The sequence below is a fragment of the Herpailurus yagouaroundi genome, unplaced genomic scaffold (assembly GCF_014898765.1).
Source record: "Herpailurus yagouaroundi ecotype Mexico unplaced genomic scaffold, PumYag 182, whole genome shotgun sequence".
NCBI lineage: Eukaryota > Metazoa > Chordata > Mammalia > Carnivora > Felidae > Herpailurus > Herpailurus yagouaroundi.
This window is the reverse complement of record NW_024412413.1, coordinates 54369508-54391896: the sequence shown is the minus strand read 5'-3', so window position 1 is coordinate 54391896 and position 22389 is coordinate 54369508. Positions and strand designations below refer to the sequence as shown.

General features: G+C 37.9%; 1 protein-coding gene and 1 pseudogene across 1 annotated transcript in view; one reads left to right on the top strand and one right to left on the bottom strand.

Annotated features, from left to right (window-relative positions):
• The first annotated feature begins 2097 nt into the window (after positions 1–2097).
• Positions 2098–22389, top strand: part of MON2 (MON2 regulator of endosome-to-Golgi trafficking) — a 117956-nt gene continuing 97664 nt past the window's right edge. Inside the window, exons 1-2 of the mRNA XM_040490429.1 lie at positions 2098–2617; positions 17527–17590. Of these exons, the coding sequence (XP_040346363.1) occupies positions 2507–2617; positions 17527–17590 (175 nt within the window). The 5' untranslated portion in view covers positions 2098–2506. The remainder of the gene's footprint in view (positions 2618–17526; positions 17591–22389) is intronic.
• Positions 10790–11669, bottom strand: LOC121040837 (activated RNA polymerase II transcriptional coactivator p15-like; annotated as a pseudogene).

Below are 22389 nucleotides of genomic sequence, written 5' to 3'. Positions count from 1 at the left end.
GGGGGGCAGAGAGAGAGGGAGATACAGAATCCCAAGCAGGCTCCAGGCTCTGAGCTGTCAGCCTAGAGCCTGACTTGGGGCTCAAACTCACAAGCTGTGAGATTATGACCTGAGCCCAAGTTGAATGTTTAACCGACTGAGCCACCCTGTTGCACCTAGCTGATTTCTTAACTTGTAGAATCAAGAATGATTTTTACCCCTGCTAACTTGGTTGGTTTTGGCATAAAGCCATGCATTGTTTCTGTGGCAGTACAATCTCCCTTGGCATATGTACAGAGAAAACTATTTGGTTTTGTTATTTATTTAATTTGATTTTTGAGAGAGAGAGAGATCACACACCAGCGGGGGTGAAGGGCAGAGAGGGAGAGAATGAAAATCTTAAGCAGGCTCCAAGCTCAGTGTGGAGCCCAATGGGCCTCCATCCCATGACCTTGAGATCACTACCTGAGCTGAAATCAAGAGTCTGGGGCTTAACCCGGCTCAACTGACTGAGCCACCCACGCGCCCCACAAGAGGATCATTTTTCAAAGTTCCCTGGGACCTCAAGAATAATGTCTGCCATATATTCTACCTAAGATTTTGTTTTATAAATTCACAGTTTTTAATACATAAAGCTTATGTTACAGGACCTATCAAATTTCCCAAAGTCACAATAGGCACAAATGATACAAACTAGTGTTCTGAGAGCTCTATTACCTTATCTGCTATCTTTATCCATCCTTGTGTTACTTCTTGTCAGATGAGGAAAAAATTATTTAGTTTACAAAGTACTTGTGGTGCAAGGCTTATTTTAGGGCCAAATCCTTCCTCCCACTGACAATCTCAATCCGCTGCCCTGCCTACTGCAATGATGTCATCCGCTCAGTTGTCTGAGGTGTTCCTTTCTTCATCTCCTACCTCTACCCTGGTTCAGGCTTTCCCTCTACCTTCCTCTGCTTCCTACTCAGTGGTTGCAAGATGTTTTGGCAAAAGCACACAGACCTAGATCTTGGGAAGCACAGGTAAGTTTTCTGCTTACTTGTGTCTCACTTAATATTTGTTACCTAATAAAGGCTTTTATATTGGTTTCTTATTTAAGCACCAAAATTATTTTTACATTCATTCGTTAAAATATTTATTGATCAGGGCGCCTGGGTGGCTCAGTCAGTTGGGCATCCGACTTTGGCTGGGGTCATGATCTCACTGTTTCTGAGTTTGAGCCCTGCGTGGGGCTCAGTGCTGACAGTTCAGGGCCTGGATCTGCTTCAGATTCTGTGTCTCCCTCTCTCTCTCTGCCCCTTCCCTGCTCACGCTCTGTCTCTCAAAAATAAATAAACATTTAAATATGTAAATAAAATAAAATATTTATTGATCATCTACTATATGCCAAGAACTATTCTAAGTGCCGGAGATAAGAAGGGAACAAAACAGAGGGGGACAAAATCCCAACGCCTTTTAGCTGGAAAACTGGCGGTAAAAGGGGGCGGGGCAGATCGCGTGGCTCCTGGCAGGTGTAAGGAAGAATTCTGACTTTTACCGTGGGCAAAATGGAAGGCCAGCGGAGGGTTTTGGAACAAAGGGTAGTTTTCTCTGTCATTTTAAAAATTAGGGAAATAAAGGACTACTCCGCAGTAAGCGCACCAGTATGCTTTGTGCAACTCTGTGGAGGAATTGCAATTTAGGTACTTAGGAGGAAAATAAAATTAACAGGAGGTAGGCATTGGTTTGGGGCCACTAGCCCAGAGATTCCAGGGGGCAGAAATGACGAGGGACAAGACGGATGAAGATTAAAACAAAAGGAAGCAAACTGTTTACACCGAAATACAATATAACACGAACACACCCCAAGAGACACGCCAAGATACACGTGGCTCCATTCTGACAGCTGTCACATATCTACGAAGAAGCAAATTTAGACGAGGCAAATGGTGGCCCACGCCTAGCGGGTCCCAAAGTCGAGCTGGGGAAAGCAGCCCCTCCGGGAGCCGACCGAGCCCCGGACGTGACCACGCCCCTGGCCACGCCCCGCCTGCGCCTCACCGCCCCAGTTGGCCGCGGCGGGGGCGGTGGCCGCGGTGCCCGGAAGTGCGGCTGACGTGTCCCGGCCGCGCTCGGAATTGTGGGCGACTCGGCTAATGGCGTCGGCGAGTCTGGAGGGCTTGGGCGGCCAGCGCCGGAGATTTTGCCAGGTTGGCTGCTGACGAACTGTGCGGCCGGACCCCGCGGCAGCGGGAGGGACCTGCCCGCCTTGTGGGCTCCTCGGCCAGAGCCGCTGGAGCCTAGCGGGGCGGGGCGACCGGGGCGGGGGGGCGCCTCGGAGAGGAGCCGCGAGAGTTGCGAGAAGGCTGCGGGGGGCGCTCGGGTACGCTGTGGGTTCGTAGTCCAGGCCGGGCCAAGCCCCGCGGAGCCCAGGAGGCGCGCTGAGGAAGGGCCGGAGGTGCTCTGAGGGAGCTGCCGGTCGCCCGAAGGAGCTGACCGTGCTGGAGTTCGTTTGCGCCGCCCAAATTGGATTGTAGTTTGGTGGATCATGTCCGGCACCAACAGCCCCGAGGCAGTGAAGAAGCTGCTGGAGAACATGCAGAGCGATTTACGGGCCTTGTCCCTGGAATGCAAGAAGAAATTCCCACCTGTCAAAGAGGTAAGCTTTGGGTGACGTCGGGAGAGGGCACGGTGAGCATGTCTGGTCCTATTAGATCCAGTCCTTCGCTCCCAAACTCCTGTCTGATTTTAATTTGGTCCTCACCTTTCCAGATTTGCTAGTCGGTGGGTTGTTCCACAAGCGCTCTTTAGAGTTTCCTTTGGAGACGTCTGGGGAGCTTTGATTTTCTCCACTCCTGTCCTCCGGATTTAGGAATGAAGTTCGCGGAGTGAGCCGATGCAGCTAATTCAGCTGGTGTCTTACCCTCGCCTTTTCTGGCCTTTTTCAAGCTTGAAACTAGCCAAGCCAAAATTGAAAAAACTTATGTTTGTTGCTTCTAAAACTATCATCCATCGTTGCGGTGACATCTGTGCTCCTCACGTTTAAAGTGTGTATCACTCAAAGGGGAGTAGCCTTCCTTATTGTCTTGTGTCATGCAGCTTCACTCTGTCAGTACCACGAAGTGTTAATAAATTATTCAGCCACTTATGACAAATATTGAAGACCCGCAATAATTATGTTAAGCCTTGTTATTAGCAATACTTTAATGGGAAGTTTGGGTTTAGAGTCAAATCCAGTACACCTTGAAATACATATTAACCTCTTTGAGCTTCAGTTTTCTTTCCTGTGTAAATAGGGTTAAAGGGTGGACTTACTGGATTATGATGGTAAAGTCGTCAGAGCAAAAAGAGTATTATTAAAGAGGTTCCAGTTAATTATTTGTATAAATTCTCCAAATCTCCTAAACTGAAGAATTTGACGTTTAGTCGCTATTGATTTTTTTCTCTAAAGATGCCATTTTATTTCTCTTAAACGTTTTAAAAATGCTTCCCAATTTCCTTTCTCATATCGGGGACAAGATATTTCAGTGATAAACTTGTAAAAGCAATCATTTTTATTTTTCTATAATATAGTTTGGCCTACCAGCAATTTTATTTACTATTTAGGATTCACCAAAAGTTTACTAGGAATTTTGGAATGTTTCATATTAATTTAAATGTTTTGCCTTTATAAAGGTTTTGTAATTAAAACTTACCCAATAAAGTTTGGATTTTAGGCTTCCAAGGAGTCTTAACTTTTCTGTAAGTGCTTTTGGTTTCATTAGTCTTCAACATGCTCCATCTACTATTCCTTTAATAAAGTAAGCAAATATTACCCAATAATGGGAACCTGATGTGCCACTTTTGGAAAGATAACTATCGAAATATATTTTATTTCAGATACTCAATAGCTTGTGATATCAATTTTAATTATTTTCTCTGTGTCATTTTCTGCTGAAAGTTATAATAAGTAATTTTAAGGAATTAAGCAGTTTTAAAGAATTTTAAAGAATTAGACTGTTCTGTTGTATTTTTGACAATAATTTATAGAACTGATTGTTCGCAGCTCTTATAATTTATATAGAAACTAAGATTCCTCTATATTACATATAAAGGCCTTTGTGGACTTGTTTGAGAATTTAGTTGCCATTTATTACCTTATTTTTTTTAGAAAATGCATTCAGAATTCCAAACAGGTAATTTACAGAGTCCTAGAACTCAGTCCATTTAATCTAGGAACTTTAAATATAGCTCATTAGCTCTTTTATTTGGACATTGGCCAAAGAAATACTTGGTGATTGCACTACTCTTTGAGGTAATGGCAAAAATCATTCTTGGTGTGATTATCTCTGATACATAATTTTCTATATAGTACCTACTCCGTAAGAATTTGTTGAATGTAAGAACCTTGACGTTTTAACCAGTGGCATTTCTAATATGCTTAGGGGCCCACTTTAGGAATTAGAAAATGACCATCACTGTGTTACCAGTTTAAAACAGTAATGAAGTAATTAGTCTAAAAGTGATGATTTTATAGGAGGGACCCTTGACTTTCAAGAAATATTTTGATTGAATTAAATTTTTCCTGATAAATTAATAGCAATTTTGGCTTTTGTTTTCTAAGAAACTGGTAAGTTTTTAGTTTTATTTATTTGGGGGATGAAGGATGAGATCATGACCTGAGCTGAAGTCGGACACTTAACCTTCTGAGCCACCCAGGTGCCCCAAGGCAAGGCCTTTCTAAGTATAAAAAGCTTTTCCATCTGTATACTGATTTGCTAGGTAACACTCTCCCAGTATCTTCACAGTTATTAGTTGAAAAATACTTCTGACCTTCTTATAAGGGTACTTAAGAACTTACAGTGGTAGGGGCGCCTGGGTGGCGCAGTCGGTTAAGTGTCCGACTTCAGCCAGGTCACGATCTCGCGGTCCGTGAGTTCGAGCCCCGCGTCAGGCTCTGGGCTGATGGCTCGGAGCCTGGAGCCTGTTTCCGATTCTGTGTCTCCCTCTCTCTCTGACCCTCCCCCGTTCATGCTCTGTCTCTCTCTGTCCCAAAAATAAATAAAAACGTTGAAAAGAAGAAAAAAAATATATATATTAAAAAAAAAGAACTTACAGTGGTAATTGTATATGTACTTTGGAAGGCAGATCTCCTTCCCCAGTACTTTTTTTTTAATGTTTATTTATTTTTGAGAGAGGGAGACACAGAGTGCAAGCAGGGGAGGGGCAGAGAGAGAGGGAGACACAGAATCCGCAGCAGGCTCCAGGCTCTGAGCTGTCAGCACCAGCTTATTTTTCTTAGTCCTTAAATATGAATCTTTATGTTTCAGCAATGTAACTTTTTTAGGACACGTTTACTAGCTAATCTGTTCTGGAATACTTGTATGAATAATTTTTTCTTTGCCTTAAAAATTACCTTAAAGCTTTGTAAAATTGCTTTTCTGAAAGTGACGCTCACTGCCTTCAGAGGCACTAATCTCTGAAGCTTTATGTTTATGTATTTAATGAATAAAACATTTTGGTCATTTTCTATTTGCAGGCATTATTCTGGAAACAAATGAGAGGGATCCAACTGAGCTTGGAAGTATGTCAGAGAGAGTTTGTAATTCTTCAGTTGAGTCCTAATAGGATGAGTAGAAGCAAGCCAATAGAAGAAGGGGGCGGTCATTCTAGGCAGAGAAATTAGCACAAGTTTGTATTCCATGTTAAATAAATTTCATGCTGAAGGTAATTAGGAGCCATTAAAGGTTTTTAAGAGAGGGAATAATATCAAATTCATATTTAGTAGCATTTCCGTAACAGTATTCATGGGAAGAATTAGAGGGGACTAACATTGACGAAGAGAGTAAATTTTAAAAAGTGATGATTGCCAGTGTCGAGGTAGCAGTAGAGGTAGACAGGAGGTTGCTTGCATTGTGATAGTCATGTGTGAAAGAGAGAGTATGGATTAAAAAGAGACTTAGCAGTTTAAATTATCAGGGCATAGTGACCTTTTATATAACGTAGAGAAAGAAATCTATGATGCCTCCCAGGTTCTGGCTTGGGAAACTGGGTAGATCACTAAGAGAAGGAACGTAAGAGGAGGTGATGTTTTTGGGCAAAGTGAGTAGTCGTGAATATAATAAGTTTAACATTTATGTGTGTGTCAAGTGGAACTGACACACACATAAGTATTTGAAAGTGATGGTTTGGTTCTTAAGGAGGAGGTCTAGAATTTCAGATTTAGGAGTATCAGTTTATATATGATAATAGAAACCATAGGAGTAGATAAGATGGGTCTGGAACAGTGCGTAGCATGAGAATGTCAGAGCCGAAGAAGGAAGCTTGGGAAACAACAGCAGTAAAGGGAAAGAGGCAGCTGACTAAGGTTAAGGAAATGGGAGAGAAAGGGAATACTTGGCAGAGCAAGGTCCCTGAGAAGCTGGAGTTTCAAGGGCATAAGTAAATGAACTGGCTCTCACTCTGAGAAGGAACATATTTTCTTCTGACAGAGGAAGGGAAGAAGAAAAAAATGAGTTTGAATGTGATAAATTTGAAGGAGGGACATTGTGGAGAGATAGGAAGTCGTGGATAGTTTGGCCTATGGCCTCTATTCTTGGTAAGGTAGGAAACAAGCTTATTGCTGGGAGCAATTGGTGATGAAAGGAGTGAGGGGTAGAAAGTTTGAGAGGAGCAGTGGATTGCTTTGTAGAAGTGGAGGAGAAATTAACCTGGGACACTAAAGAGTCTTGGCAGGAAAAGTGGTTGAAATGATGATAGATCGTAAGATCTGTGTTCTATTTCTAAAGAAGGAAATACATAAAACTTTGATTGATTGGAAGAAGATGGAAGGGTTAAGGGACTAGCAGCACCAATTTAATCAAAGAGCGGTGGGAGAGCTAGAAGGACCGGGATTGGCACAGGAAAGGGATGTTGGATTTCAGATTGCCAAGTCATGCTGCACTAGAGGATGATGAAGTCCAGCGAATGGGTGGTAGAAGAGGAAGGGGATGAAGACCATTTAAGCTGAGGTGGTCAGGATTAGGGTTTTGAATGGATTTTCTCTCTCTTTTTTAGTGAGGTGGAATCAGGAAGGGTGTAAATAGTAAAAAAGTGCAAGTAGTCTTCCTATGCTGTCTCTGTTTCACCTTGTGTATGTGGGCTTGACAGAACCTAGGTGGGCAGGGATTTTTGCCTTAAAAAGCAGAAGTTCTTGTGGTAGAGTTCCTCAGGGCCCAGTGTTTTTTATGTGTTAGTTTGGTGAAAGAGATGCTTTTTACTCACCATAACAGGATTCTCCCTTTAACCAGCTATTTGGAGATTGAAGATCAAGTCAGTTGGCTTTTCTGGTAGGGAGAAGATCTCATTTTCAGGACCTTGTGACAGCGGAGAATGAGGGCTGGATAATGTTTATTACATGTTTCGTTGGGAGCTATTTGGGTTTAGCATTTTATAACGTACTATAGTTTTTTTTTCTGATGACGTTAGTTGGACAGATTTGCTCATGACACAACCACTTGTGTTCTTTCTCTCAAAAGTATGACAGAATAGGTCGATGTTTTACATAATGAAATAAATTAATTTTCATAATTTATTTAAAAAAACTTGCCAGCACCAGTCACATAAATAATGACAATTATGGTAAGGAGTTAGAAGTCATTTTGGTCAAGACTTACTTTCCTATATAATGCAATTTTAGATAACTGTGTTAGATGTGCACGTGGCCTTTGACCTTTGTTTTTTTGCTTTGTTTTGACTCTGCTCTTTCTTTGACTTTATTCCATAAAAGTTATATTAGATTCCTAAGTCTCATTAAATTCATTTTCTTCCGATAAGCAATTTAGATGTTGACTTCAAGAATATATAAGCACAACTTTTTCACTAGGACTTCAAGGAAAATTTTGCTAGATTATTGCAGTATTCTAAGAGCATTTTTACAGTGAGATTTCTTTAAAAAGCTTTTGGTTATTCTATAACCTGTATTATACACTTATTAAAGTTCCATAACCAGTGACATTTATTATTAAAGTATAAAACATAATAATTTATTTTTTACTAAGTTTTTGACCATTGCATTTTTACTTTTATGAAGGAAATGAATAAGCAAAGATCACTGGAAACATACTTTAGTCAAATGTATTGATTATCTTTTTAGAACTGTGCTTTGGTGATACAGAAGAAATAAATGACATTTATCTGGCTCATAAACCAAAAAGGAAGACATACTCCAAAAATGGAATTATTTTTCTTTTTTCTTTTATATAAGCATAGCTTATTTTCAGTCATGTACGAAACACTGGGTTTTGCCGGTACTGTTATAATTTAATAGAAATTTATTAGTTTCTTAAGTATAAAGCATGGCGAAAGATAAAAAAAAATGAATGAGAGACTGCCTTTATTTTTATGAAGTTAACTCAGTGTTGAGTAAAGTATTGTCTTTCCATTAGGCTAGGGAGGTTGCATCCATTTACTTTATTACAAGATGCTATTTTAATTTTACCGATGAGGAAATTATGGTTTCCTCTTGGCTCAGTAACTTGCATAAATTAGTAGATCTAGAAAGTGGAAGAACTGGGATGTGGCTCCCTGTGCATCTGTCTCTAACTCCTCTCCATTACTCGGAGCTGCAAAATGCCTTCAAAACGTACTTACTTGTTTCTATCATTGTTTCCATTTGTCTGCCTTGCTTCATTATTTGTTACTATTCATCATTCTTTCCATGTTGCCATTCTCTCATTTTGATGTTTGTAGCACTCTACTTTCCTATTACTCCTTCTCTCTCAGTATTCCTTCCCTTCATGTTTATGTAGAATTGTATCCCAAGCTCTGTTTTCAGGCCTCTTCTGCATGCTCCTCCCTCATTACTGTCTTCTTCTACTTACCCCCAGTAAAGCTGCTGGGCTTTACCCTGATGCTGAGGACTCCTGAATCTACTCCGTGTACTCTGCTCTCTTTCCTGAGCATAGACCAGGGTCTTTCCTTAGACCAGAATGTCTTTCCCATACTTGACCTAGGACTTTTTGTAGTTAAACTTATTTGCCCTAAAACTTGCCCTTTACCCACATTTCACTTGTTCTGTTAATGGCTTTTATCACTGTTGCTTACCTTAGTCACATTTGGCTATCTTCTCCCCCTCAGTTCTCTTTCTTTATTCATTGTCAGCTGTTCCTTCCTGCTCTGTAGTTTCCAACATACCTCTTCTTTTTTCTGTTTTCTCAGCTTATTATTGTAGTACCAAATTTCAAATACCTGGCCGTTAATATGCATCAATGGCACACACAAAAAAATCATTCTGTATGGTGGGGTGCCTGGGTGGCTCACTCGGTTTAATGTCCCACTTCAGCTCAGGTCATGATCCCGCAGTTTGTGAGTTTGAGCCCCGCGTTGGGCTCTGTGTTGACAGCTCGGAGCCTGGAGCCTGCTTCGGTTTTGTGTCTCCCGTTCTCTCTGCCCCTCACCTGCTCACAGTGTGTCTGTGTCTCTCTCTTTCTCAAAAATAAATAAACATTAAAAAAATGAAAAGAAAAACCATTCTATATGTAACCACTAGCTTAATATACCTAAGCAGCTCAGAAACCCTTAATGGCTACTCTCTACTTACTGGACCCCTTAGTATAGCATTTAAGACCATCCATGATCATCCCAACCTTCCTTTCTAGCTTCATCATCCTCAGTTTTTCCTGATATGCCTTTGTACTTCAGCCAAGGTGTATTGCCTGCTATTTATTCTCCAGATATATCCTGCTGTTTCTCTCTTCCATGCTTCTGAGGTTCCTTTTGCTGGCCCATTATCTCCTTCTTTTTTTTTTTTTTTTTTTTTAAATGTTTGAGAGAGCGTGAGCAGGGGAGGGGCAGAGAGGGGGACAGAGGATCCAAAGTGGGCTCTGTGCTGACAGCAACGAGCCTGATTTGGGGCTCGAACTCAAAAACTGAGATCATGACCTGAGCCTAAGTCAGCTGCTTAACCAACTGAGCCACCTAGGTGCCCACCTTCTCCTCTTTTTAAATTAAGGTCCTACCTTTCATTGAATCCCACTTTAAATGTTGCTTATCTGTTTGTTGCATAAATAAATCAACTTTACAGATAATTTTCTAATTTTTCCCCTCATTCCCTTCATTCATTTGTTCATGAAATAGTTTTTGAGTACCTACTCTGCGCTATGTACTGTTAGTTGTTAGAGCAAAAACAGTTACAGCTCCTGCCCACATTTTCAAACTAATATGTTTTCTTCTCTTTTCTTAACTTTCATTTAAACATATTTTAGGTGTACCCTGAGTGGCTCAGTCAGTTAAGCGTCGGACTTCAGCTCAGGTCATGATCTCACGGTTTGTGAGTTTGAGCCCTGCATCAGGCTCTGTGCTGACAGTTCAGAGCCTGGAGCCTGCTTCAGATTCTGTGTCTCCCTCTCTCTCTGCCCTTCCCTTGCTTACCTGCAGTCTCTCCCTATCTCAAATATAAACAAACATAAAAGATTTTTTTAAAATTTATTTTATAAGTTATTTCCATATAAGTCTTATGTTTTACCTTTTGTTTAGTTATTTTAGGTTTTTTTTTTGGGGGGGGGAGTCTAAATAGCACCTTAAAGGGTCAGTTTTACATCTTGTTTATACTTCTGTTCACCATAGTGCAAAGTATTTGTATATCTAGGAGGTACTATTAGTTACTTTTTAGAGGTTAAATTTTTTAAAAGGAAAGAAAAGGGATACCATATATATAGGAATATCATATATATATATTTAGTGATCCACATGTAATCTGCATTTTTTTTACATTTACTTATTTTTTGTTTTTATTATTATTTTTTTAAATATTGTATTACTTGATTTTATTTTACAGTAGGTGGTGGGCACAAAGCAATCCTCCTTTACATTTTTAATAATGTACATTAAAAAAAAAGTATTCATCTTACAAATTGTTCTGCAATCCAAATATGCAATAGCTTGGAAAACAACATTTAGAAAACAAAAGCCAATGTAAAAAGACAGATTAAAACAACTAGAACAGTACAGGTTTTATATGGCTCTGATTTTACAGTTTACTGCATCATCAGTGTCAGAAATCTGTTCCTTCAGCTGGCTCCATTGCTTAGGATTTAAAGAAATACCTTTTCTTCCTGGTTTTATTTCACCTTCCGGACCCATCCAGTATTCTCTAATATCAATTAGGACTTTCCCTTTAAAGTCTCAACCACTGACATACCTCATTTTCCCAGTCTGAAACATGTTATCATCTCTGTGGCTCCTACTCTTCTTAGAGGATAATAGGGCTCTTGAAGTCTCAGCGGTCTTTTGCTTCTTTACAGGTTTTTCTGGAGTAACCTGCCTTTTCCGCTTTAACTTTTTGTCAACCTCACACTCAGAATCACTGCCCGAAGAGCTTGAAGAAACAAGTTCCTTTGACTTAGGCATTGCTCCACTCTTGCAGCTGAACAGCCCTCTGCTCACTTGCTTGCAAGTGGAGTTTACTTATTTTGAGAGAGAAAAAGCATGAGCTGGGGAGGGCCAGAGAGAGAGGGAGAGAGAGAATCTCAAGTAGGTTCTCTGCTCACAGAACCCAACTCTGGGCTCCATGTCATGAACCATGAGATCGTGACCTGAGCCAAAATTAAGACTCAGAAGCTTACCCAACTGAGCCACCCAGGTGCCCCTGCATTTCAGTCTTTCATTTGATATGTTAAAGAACTTTTTTTGTTGTTGTTTTGTAGAAGCCAGGGTTTGTTGTTGTTGTTATTTGGTTGGGTTTTTTTGTTTGTTTTGGGGCAGTGTTTGTTTGTTTGTTTGTTTGTTTGTTTTTGAGAGACAGTACACATGTACCCATGGGTGGAGCTGGGGAAGGGCAGAAAGAGAGGGAGAGAGAGACTCTTAAGTAGGCTCCACACCCATTGCAATCCCTGACCCAGGCTCCATGGGACTCCATCTCCCAATCATGAGATCATGACCTGAGTGGAAGTCAAGAGTCAGATGCTTAACTGACTGAGCCACCCAGGTGCCCAGGTCAGAGGTTTTGAGTTAGATGCCATGTAGGTATATATCTTTCAGAGTTTGGGGTTGTAAACCAATTATATGTTATAGAAGAAAACCATATTGGTTTCAGTGTATTAATTGTTTTATGAGCATATTGTCCTGTAGGGAGTATTCTGGATCTCCTTATTTCCAAGTGTGGACTTCATTTTAGTTTTTTTTATTTTACCTGATATCTAAAATCATAAGTCTTTAGGCAGCATTATACCTCCCTGATATCTTATGGGTACATTTTTGGATTCAAATTGCTGTTAACCTGAGTTTCATAATACTACCTCAGCTCTTGTTTTATGCTATGTAAGTAAATAATTCATTTGGACCTTTGGTAAATTTGTTCTCATTTTGAGGTCAATTTTCATAGATGTGAAAAGTATGTATTTTTTTTAAAAGACAACATAGGAAAAAACAGAACATAGGAACTTTGATGAAGGGAAGCATCATTAATTTTTTTTTAATTGTAAAATTGTTTCTAGTACAAGTAGTGGACCTCTGTTAATTCCCTTCCTAGCATCCATTCCCTCTCGCTTCCTTCTGTAGTAGGCTGCACTCTTCTTTCATTTCCAGACCTTTGGATTGAGATGAATTAATCTCATTCCTTCCTTAGGGTACCTTGATTAGTTTAATCTAATTTAAACCCTCCCCACCGTCACCAGCCCCACCTTCATTTCTGTCCAAGTTACATAATGCCAGTGAGTGCTTCTGGACAAGGAGTTTCCTCTTCCTTTTTAAAAAGCTGCTAAAAGAGGCCTTTCTCATATAAAATTATGAAATGTAGAATGGCTGCAACTGTTTTTATTGGCAAGTTTGGAAGTGGCCAAAGGATGGACCTACCCATGGAACAGGACGGAACCAAGAGAATGGCAGAAAGGTGGACCAGCAGCCCTGACGGCCTTGTGCATACCTGGATCAGATTTCCTCTGGGTTTTTAATTAGTGGGTAGTAGAGTCTCCTTCTCTACTTAGAACTTGTAATACTTTTGTTTAGAAGCATTTATTATGTAGCTCCTGTGTGCCAGGCACTGTGATAGACGTTAGTGATATGGAGCGACAAATGGAATAGATTTCTTGTCCTTATAGGGCATATAGCTAGAATGGAGGAACAGACGTGTAGTGAGATGAGTGGGATAAAGTGTTACCGGTACAAATCATAGACAGCCCACAAAGATGGAAAGGCTTTTTCATAGTTACCAGAGAAAAAAATTGATGGAAGAAATTATTTCTGTCACTGCTCTTATAGTACCAAAAGTAGGAGAGCCTGCTCTTTAAGCCTACAGTTATCTTCATTTTGTGAGCAGTGGTTTAATTTCAGCAAAGCATTATTTGTCGCATTAGTGTTGATTTGGGTTTGTATATACTTGTATATAACTATAATTTAAGAGCTGTAAAAATAGGAATTTATTCCTAGTAAGTTTATACAAACTTAAATTTATCAGTAACTGGGTAGGTTCATGATTTTTTTTTTTTTAAAGGAAGTCCTTAAACTACTCAGTTTTGAGAAACACTAGTTGGGATAGGCACTGGGGAACCATTGAAAAGTTGAGTCAATGGATGAATGGAAGGCAAGATTGTAAGTCCAGAAATCTTTTAGTTTAGGTTGGTAATGAGCAGTTTTTTTTTTTTTAATGTTTGTTTATTTTTGAGAGAGAGTGTGAGCGGGAGAGGGTCATAGAGAGAGGGAGACAATCCAAAGCAGGCTCCAGGCTTCGAGCTGTCAGCACAGAGCCTGAAGCAGGGCTTGAACCCATAAACTGCAAGATCATGACCTGAGCCAAAGTTGGACACCCAACTGATTCAGCCACCCAGACACCCCAGCAGTTTGAATGAAGGTGCAGAAGTGGGATTTGAGAGAAAGGGTACAAAATATGTTCCCTACATAGCCTTTGTGGCTGATATGATTTGTGGGATGAGAGAGAAACCCCAGATGTCTAGTCAGTGACTGGATGGATACTGCTGCTGTTCAGAGAAGTAGAGATTATAGGAAAAGGAACAGGTTTTTTCTGGGGCTGAAGTGGAAGTGTGTAGAGGGGGTGACAGGATGACACCTGTTTTGAGTATCTTGAATCTAAGGTGCCTTTTAAACATTTAGGTTAGTAAGTCCTATAGTTTAGGAGACAGGAATATAATTTGGGAGTCTACAGTATTTAGAAAGTAATTGAAACCAGGGAATTATTTTTGCCCAGGAAAAGTTTACTGAGTGAGAAGTGAGGTCAAAGATATTCTAGACAGTCTTGGAAGAGGAGTCCACATTCTCTCTTGTCTCTGTTTTTTTGTGCTACTAGCCTCCCTATTCAAAGTCCCTGGGGAGTATGTCTATTTGGGTAATCAAAGAATATTGAAGAAAAGAAAAGGTATTTCTTGAGAGAGATTAATTTTAAGAGTAACAAGCATTAAATACTGCTGTGTATTTAAGACTTTTTGTATTTTCCCCAAACTCACAGATTGCCTCCCCCCAGGAATACCCAGGAATAGGGATATTAGACTACACACCTTAACCTATGTCATCTCTATCCAGTCCACAGAACTGGCAACTTTTTTCTTTTTTTTCTTTCTTTCTTTTTTTTTTTTTGTCAACTTCAGCAACAACAACTTCTCCTTCTCCTTCTTCTCCTTCTTCTCCTCCTTCTCCTCCTTCTCCTCCTTCTTATTCTTTTTAAATATTTTATGCATGAGGGCCAATTCATAAAAAAGAACTATGTTTAAAATAATTGAGTAGTTAGCCTGTGGATATACAAGATACCTGTTCAGAGTAGGGGATACTTTTAAAGCAAGAAGTTAAAGACTCTTCTTTACATAGACTGTCCTTGATAAAGAGAAGGAAATCTGAGTCTGAATACCTCCATTTATTTGAGACACTTGAAGATGTAGCTAGGCTTCGGTATAAAGCAAGACTGCAGTGCTTAGAGGGACCCTGATATACATGTGTTGTCAATAAACATTGATATTGAAACTTTCCAGCAACACAGTGTGCCTAGAGAATAAGATGTTACAGTTTCAAAATTTGAGAGTAGAAACCTGCATGTAAGAAATGAGGAACTATGTGATAGGTCTAATTATATCTAAGGCAACAAATAGTCCTTTTGGTGGTTTTTTTTTGGTGTGTTTAGGAAAGAAAACACTGGTTTTATGTATCTTTTAAACCACTACTTTGGAACTATTAAACTTAAAAAAATGTTCTTATTCCTTTTCCTTACTGTGTATATGTGTAAATATAATTGGTAAACATTTTATACTCCTTACAACTTATTTATTTATACTTATTTGTACTTATTTATGATATAGACATGGGTCAACTCTTAATCTCAAGAAATCAAAACAGTGTTTGGCAAATCTGAAATCTTTTACTGACATCTAGATACTAATCTAGCATGCCATAGGACTGATTTTGGAAACTGTTAAGAAGGTCAGGCTGGCTAGAATTCCAGAAAGTCAGGACAAATGACATTGCTATTTATGATGATGGTTCAGTGTGATCAATTTTTGTTGAAAATGAAGCAGAAAGAAATATTGAATTTGAACGTATACGGGGTACCTATGGTTATAGTGAAGATGGGGAGAACTTGAAAATCATGGCAGAAGAAATCTCAGTGACCACAGAATGGCCCTGTAACAAACCCAACAGAGTTTGAGATGAGATATGTGAGTATAACAAAGTATAGATAATAATTTCAGTGTCCTTGAATTTTGTATTTGTTTTGTCTGATTTTTCTTTCTCCAAATCTTTATTATAAATGTGCTATGGTTTGTACATCTAAAATGTGTTCAGAATCTGACTTCTTACCATCTCAGTCACTATTACCTTGAGCTTATCCACCATCATCTTTTGCCTACATTATTGCAACTGTCTCCTAAATTTTGTTGCATATTGGACTCACCTGAAGATTTGAAAAAATACTGATGCCAGCTCCCGCTGGCATTCCTTGGAATGTATTGCAACCTGGGCATCAAGGATTTTTTTAAGCTTCTGGTGTCTCTAATATGTACTCCCCGCAGATTATCAGAAAATCAGTAATCTTTCCCTGAAGTAATTTATTTTGACTATATTTCTGCTTGTAGCCATATTAATTTAATTTGGGACATTTCCATTTCTTAAAGTTGTAGAACTAAGGCCTTCTTGGTTGTGAGCAGTGAAAGCTGACTGGCTGGTTTAAGCAGAAGTGAAGTTTACTGCTGTCATCAGAAAGAATTCTGTCTTGTTTCTGCTTTTCTTTGCCATTAGCCTCCATATTCAAAATCCCTGGTAGGTGTGTCTGTTTGGATTAGAAGAAGCTGCCAGGCCATGTGGGAAAGCCAGGTATCTGGCATTTTCAATTTTTAATAGTGGGAGATAAGTTCCACTTGCTTACTCATCTTGCTAAACTCATGAAGTTGGGAAATCTCTAGACACAGGCAAGGGCTTCACATGCTTGGAAGCCAACAAAGTGACGAAGGTCTGCTATACATAGGATAACCTACAATGTGTTATTTATTTTAATCCACTGGTACTCAAGCTAAGAACCCACAGGACACTGCTGTTATTCCATTAATATTTTTAAACCTTTAGAACCTGCTACCACTTGTCCCTTAGTAAGCAATAAGAGATAACAAAATAAATGAACAAGTAGCAAGCAAATTAATAGGACAACTTAGATATATAGCTTATGAATATTGATATATTATTTTTGGAGACCAGTATAAGTATAAAATAGGCATGGTTCTTGCTAGTAAAAATGTTCTGAGTTTCTATGATGGAAGTTATATATCGGTGTTATATGTCAGCACTGTCCAATAGAAATAAAATGTGGACCACAGATGTAATCCATATGTGTAATTTTCAATTGCATTAAAAAAGTAAAAATAAACAGGGGCATTTAATTTTAATAATATATAATTTAACCCAATATGTTCAAAATATTATTTCAACATTTAATCAGTGCAAATATTTAAGGTATAGTTTGCATTTCTTTTCCATATTAAGTCTTCAAAATCTGTGTATTTTATACTTAGAATACAGCTGAGTTCAGACTAACCTCACATAAAGTGCTTAATGGCTACTGTATTGGACAGCACAATTCTGTGGCATTTTGTAAAATGCTATATAACTTCCAAATACTGCCCACTAAACATACTTCTCGTGAAGCGTTTTAGGTACCTTATAAAAATCTAATGGTTGTTTTAAAAATGTAAACTAAAAGTAATAATAAAGTTCTTGGTTATTCAGTGTCTTTGAATCCAAAAAGGTTTTACTGGATTTTGCGGTATTTGGCTTTTTTTTTTTTTTTTTTAATGGTCGGAGGAGGTATGAAATGGGGAAGAGAAATCTAATTTTTTTATTAGGCTTTGTTTCTGTTTATTATTTTTATATTTTATGAACACTTCAATTCATGAGGGATTAGATGTGCCTTAGGCAGAGAAGGGCGACGTGCTGTAGTGCCGAGCTTGCGTGTGAACAATCAAATGAATCATATTTTACGACCTATAATGTATATGGCACTACTAGGCTTTAGTATTTGAAGTTTTGTAAATAAAAGTAACAGTGATCATATATATTTCTTTCCCTAGCTAATCCATGTTGATAGTAAGTTTTATGTTCTAATTATTTTTATTCTTACAGGCTGCTGAATCAGGAATAATAAAAGTTAAAACAATAGCTGCACGAAACACCGAAATTTTGGCAGGTAATTTTTTGCATTAAAAATTCAACAATTAATGAAAATTTCACTAATAGTAAAAGTGCACACTTTAAAACAACAAAAAACAGCCAACAGTTTTCTGTAGCCTCTCCTCTGTGCCCTGGCATGCTATTTATGATAAAGAATATGTAAAAGTCCCTAACTTATGAACTAATTGGGTTTGCCAAGGATGAATGTTACAAAATTCTCTGAAATTAGAAAGCTTTAAACTACTAACTCCTTACAGGCAAGGACTTGCATTCTCCTCCACTTCTTCTCAGTCACCTAAAACACACCTTACCCATAAAAGGCATTCAATTAATATTTGTTGTATTGAATTGAATAAAAGGTTGGTTCTCAGTCCACCTTCCAAGATCTATTTTATCTTTAGTATAATATAAACAGGTGATAGCGTAGTATTATAAATTTAGTAGTACTATATGAGTTTTGAATCGTAGGACTAAGACAGTATGGTCATGAAGAAAGAGTGGGAGTAGGGTGGAAGAAAGAAGAAAATGTTTTCTTACATTCTCGTGATTGAACCTGGTTTTCAAGGAGGAATTTTAAGAGTTGTCTTTGGCACTCTTTTGATAGTCTACTCGTTACTTTTTTTTGGTGCCTTCTTGTTCTTGCCTCTGTAATGAACATGGAAAAGAAGGAAACTGGATTTTCTGAGAATCTGTTACATGTGAGACATTCGTGCCACTTTGTCTTATAAAAGACAACCTTGTGGGGAAATGTTTTTATGTTATAGTAGAGCAAATCGAGATGCAAAGAGATTAAGTTACTTGACTAAGGTCATATGATAAATGGTGGAACTAGACTGAGGCCCCTGGCTGTTGAGAATCCAGGGCATGTTCTTCCTGCTACAGTATGCTGCCGTGATAATGTGAGGTTTCCACACTAGCCCCTCCCTCCCAGGTGTTTATACTTAATCATTGCTTACTTCACTGATTCTTCGTTCTGCATTTCCAGCTCCAGCGGTGCTATTAGTCTCAGCTGGTTACAGGAGAAAAATAGTCCTATTAAGTTAATTTACCCAAAATCCAAATAGTGATGAATCTCTCTAACTCTCATAAATCTCTTTACATTTTTAAAAAAGGATACCAGAAAAGCTCTAATTGGTGGAATTTCAAAGACTATTACAAAATGAAATGAAGACTTTTGGGGGGCAGTTTAAGGGTGGAAGGCGGATTTCACTTAGGCTTGCAGCTTTGCTGGACATGTGCCCATAGGGTGAGCTCTCCTGTGTTGCATCTGTTTCTCACAGCTTCTTCTCTGATTTTGAACATTGTGTCAAAACACCATATAGTTTCATAACATTATTCACAGCATTGAATAATGCTCTGTGTGCATTTTGAGAAGGGGTATAGTGAAAGTGGTGGGTAAAGGCAAAGGTAGGTGTGGTTGGATTGGGAGGGTGGGCTAGTGGGTTTGGGAGATGCATGTTGGGTGGATTTAGCAACTGTGAGGACATTAATGTTTAAAGATAAATTATGATCTGGATATTTTTAAGTTGGCCAGGCGTATTAGAATATCCTTACAGATAATAACTTTTGCTACCATAATTGCTAATATCATGGTTAGTCCTTAATCATTTCTCCAACAGTGGAAGTTTTCATTGGGTCTGTAGTTGATGGAAAATTTTAAAAAGAGACTGATTTCTTCAGAGGATTGCTGTCTGGTGCAGAGTTCTATACTAAAGTAAGGTGTCTAATTGGTTAATCTTAAGGAGGAGTAAGAAAAATTTTGTCTCAGTATGCGTTTAATATATAGGGGGCTATTAATTGCATTTTAATTCAATTAGCTGTATTCAAATCAAACTAAAACAAATCTTTATGCGCATACAATTAATAGTTCATGCTTTAATGTCCATAGTTTCCAGGGCCATGTACTTGAGGACTGTATTAGCATTTACACTATTTCCTAGCATTTTTTACCAAGTATAACAACTGATACTTTAAAATGTATACATTTTTAGACCACTAGCATCTTGAAAATCAAGGGCTCTTAAGAACAAGGAAAGTTTAGTCAATATATAGTTTCTAAACTGCTTAATTAGAGTATAGTTAACACTAAAAACAATTTTTAGTTGACTTTTTAAAAAATTTCATTTCCTGAGAAGTGTTTACTTCTCTATGGTGGTAGGGACTGTAAATTACTACTTTTGTGCTCTCATGGATGTTAAAGATATCAAACAATGGAGGAATCTCAAATGAAATTGGATATTGAATTCTCAGATATCTCTACATATTTCAAAAATACAAAGGGTTGCTATAAAAATCAGAATCCTTAATTAGGGTCAGCTAGTCTGATCAGTGATACTTAGCACAGATTTCTAGCCAATTTTAGTTTTCTGAGATTTATTTTCCAAGGGAAGGTTATTTACATTGCAGAATAAATCTTTGCTTTACATCTCCCCTTCTCTTAAGCATCCTCCTTTAATGTTTATTTTTCTTTGTTTTCACTGCTGTCATGAATGCTGACATAAGTGGGAATGCTATGCCAGGTAATGTCAGCATTGATTCAAATATACAGATCATTATCTCCACATTTCCTTTTCCTTTCAAGATAAAACTGCAAATGATAGATAGCAACATCCAGCTCTTCACTTACGAGGCCAAATGCCTTAACCTGACACTTGACTACCATATATTACAAATGTTTTTGTTAAGCCAGTTTACGGTATACTTGAAATTGACTGAGAAGGCTTGTGTTATACAAAAATTACATAAACAGAGAATCTGTTTTTGAATATTTGAAACAACGAAACCAACGAGGTTGTGATATCTTAAAATTGTGTTTAACCCATATTCAGAACCGTAGTGGTTACATCTACCTATGGCTGCTTTCAGCCACAGTCAGTATACAAATAGAATTTTTACATAGATGATCACTGTGTATGATTTGTGTTCTTTTCTCACACAGTTTCCCTCATCTTTTTCATATCTCCATGGTCTTGTTACTAAAACATCTTTAAGTAGCAATGAACAATATACTTTGGAATTTTTTTCTGATGTTAAAAGGTAATTTATCTGCTGATTTTATTTAGTATTTTCTATTTTAGCAATACATATGCTTGTGATATTTTACAAATATCTAGAGAATATATCATAATATATTCTTAATAGGGAAAGAATTATGTAAGAATCACTGGAAGAAATACAAAGATGAGTAGTGTAACTCACCTATAGTCTATATGGAAATATAAGAAATATACTTGAAAAGTGTGTTTGTGCCTGCCTTTCATTCCATTTGCCTTTTGAAGTCCTTTGCCAGAAATTTTTTCTTCTAGAGGACATACTTCCTGAGGTCAGGATCAATATCTTATTCTCCTTATATTGCTAGAAGTTAGCACATTACATAGGAAATAGTAAGCCCTCATTTAGCGCAGGCCAATAGTGAGTGAGTCATTCCAAAATGCGAGTAAGTCTGTCAGTGCTACCTCTAGTGTGTTTTTCTACTTTTCAGTCTTTGTCATAATTTTACATGTTATGATGATTCAAGTAGATGAATTTTGTCATACATCATTCATATCAGCCAGATAACCGAAGAATGAAGGAGACAGACTTTAAATGGAGAATTTTCATAGTGTGGTGGTAAATGCCAAGATGGAAGTATAGACAGGCTTATTTATTATGAGAACATAGAGAAGGCAGGCACCCAACCCAGTCTGGGAATCTTAAGCTGAGTCTCAAAGCTTAAAAAGGAGTTAGCCCAACAAATAAGGTATAGAAGTGGAAAGTAAAGCAGATTACTTAAATATATGAGGTATAAAACAGTGTGGTCTATGTGGATACACTATTCAGGTATTGCCATTGTGTGACTTTCTGAGCTGCTGGATGGAAGGAGTTTGAATCAAGGAAGTGACACATTCATTTTAACGTTTTTATGTAAACTCTCCCAGCAGTGTGCAAGGTGTATTTCAATGTACCATCAGTAAAGTAGAGGTCTGTTGGTAGGTGGTGTCTATAATCCAGGCTAGAAGACCAAGGGGGCTGTAACTAATGCCTTGTGTGCAGGTTAACCTAGTGGGTGAGAGAGATTACATAGTTTCTCTATGGTATAATGTGTTCTTATTTATTCTTTTTTCCTTGGATTTTTTAAAACTTTTAAAAACTTTAATTTGTATTCTGCCTTTTATTATATCATAAATACTTTTTTTGATGGTATCTTTTGTATTTTTTTAATTGCTTCATAATATTTTTTAGCCAGTGATTGTAGCTTATTAACCATTCCTTTATGTGAGGCATGTTTCAGTATTTAGAATTATTTTTTTAAGGTAAATTTCTAGCAATTAAATTATTAAATCACAGGGTATGAACAGGTTCTTGGAATTTGTTACCACAGTGCTTTCTGATAAAAGTTTATGCCTTTAGCAGTAATAGGTGAGTGTATTTTTATAACATCCTTGCCTGGTTATTGTTTTAAAAAATGTTTTTGGGAATTGAACAGGTAAATGACTTCTTATTTTAATTGATACTTCTTTTTAATATTGAACATTTTCCTTTGAGGTTATTAAATTTCCTTTTTTCATTTTACATTTATTTCTTTCAGTTTTTGTGTTTTTCTTATATTATTTGAACTATTTTATAGCAAAGGTATTAACTTCCCATCATGTTTGCATTTCCTGCAGGTCATTTACCTTTTAATTTTTAATTGAGATGTTTTTCATTTTTACATAACATAATTTTTCTGATTTGTTGCTCTCCACTTAGGAAGTCCTCCTTCCACATAGTGATAGTCATTTTTATTTTCTTTTAGTTTTTTTGTTTGATTTTTTCTTAATAATATATGGAGTGATG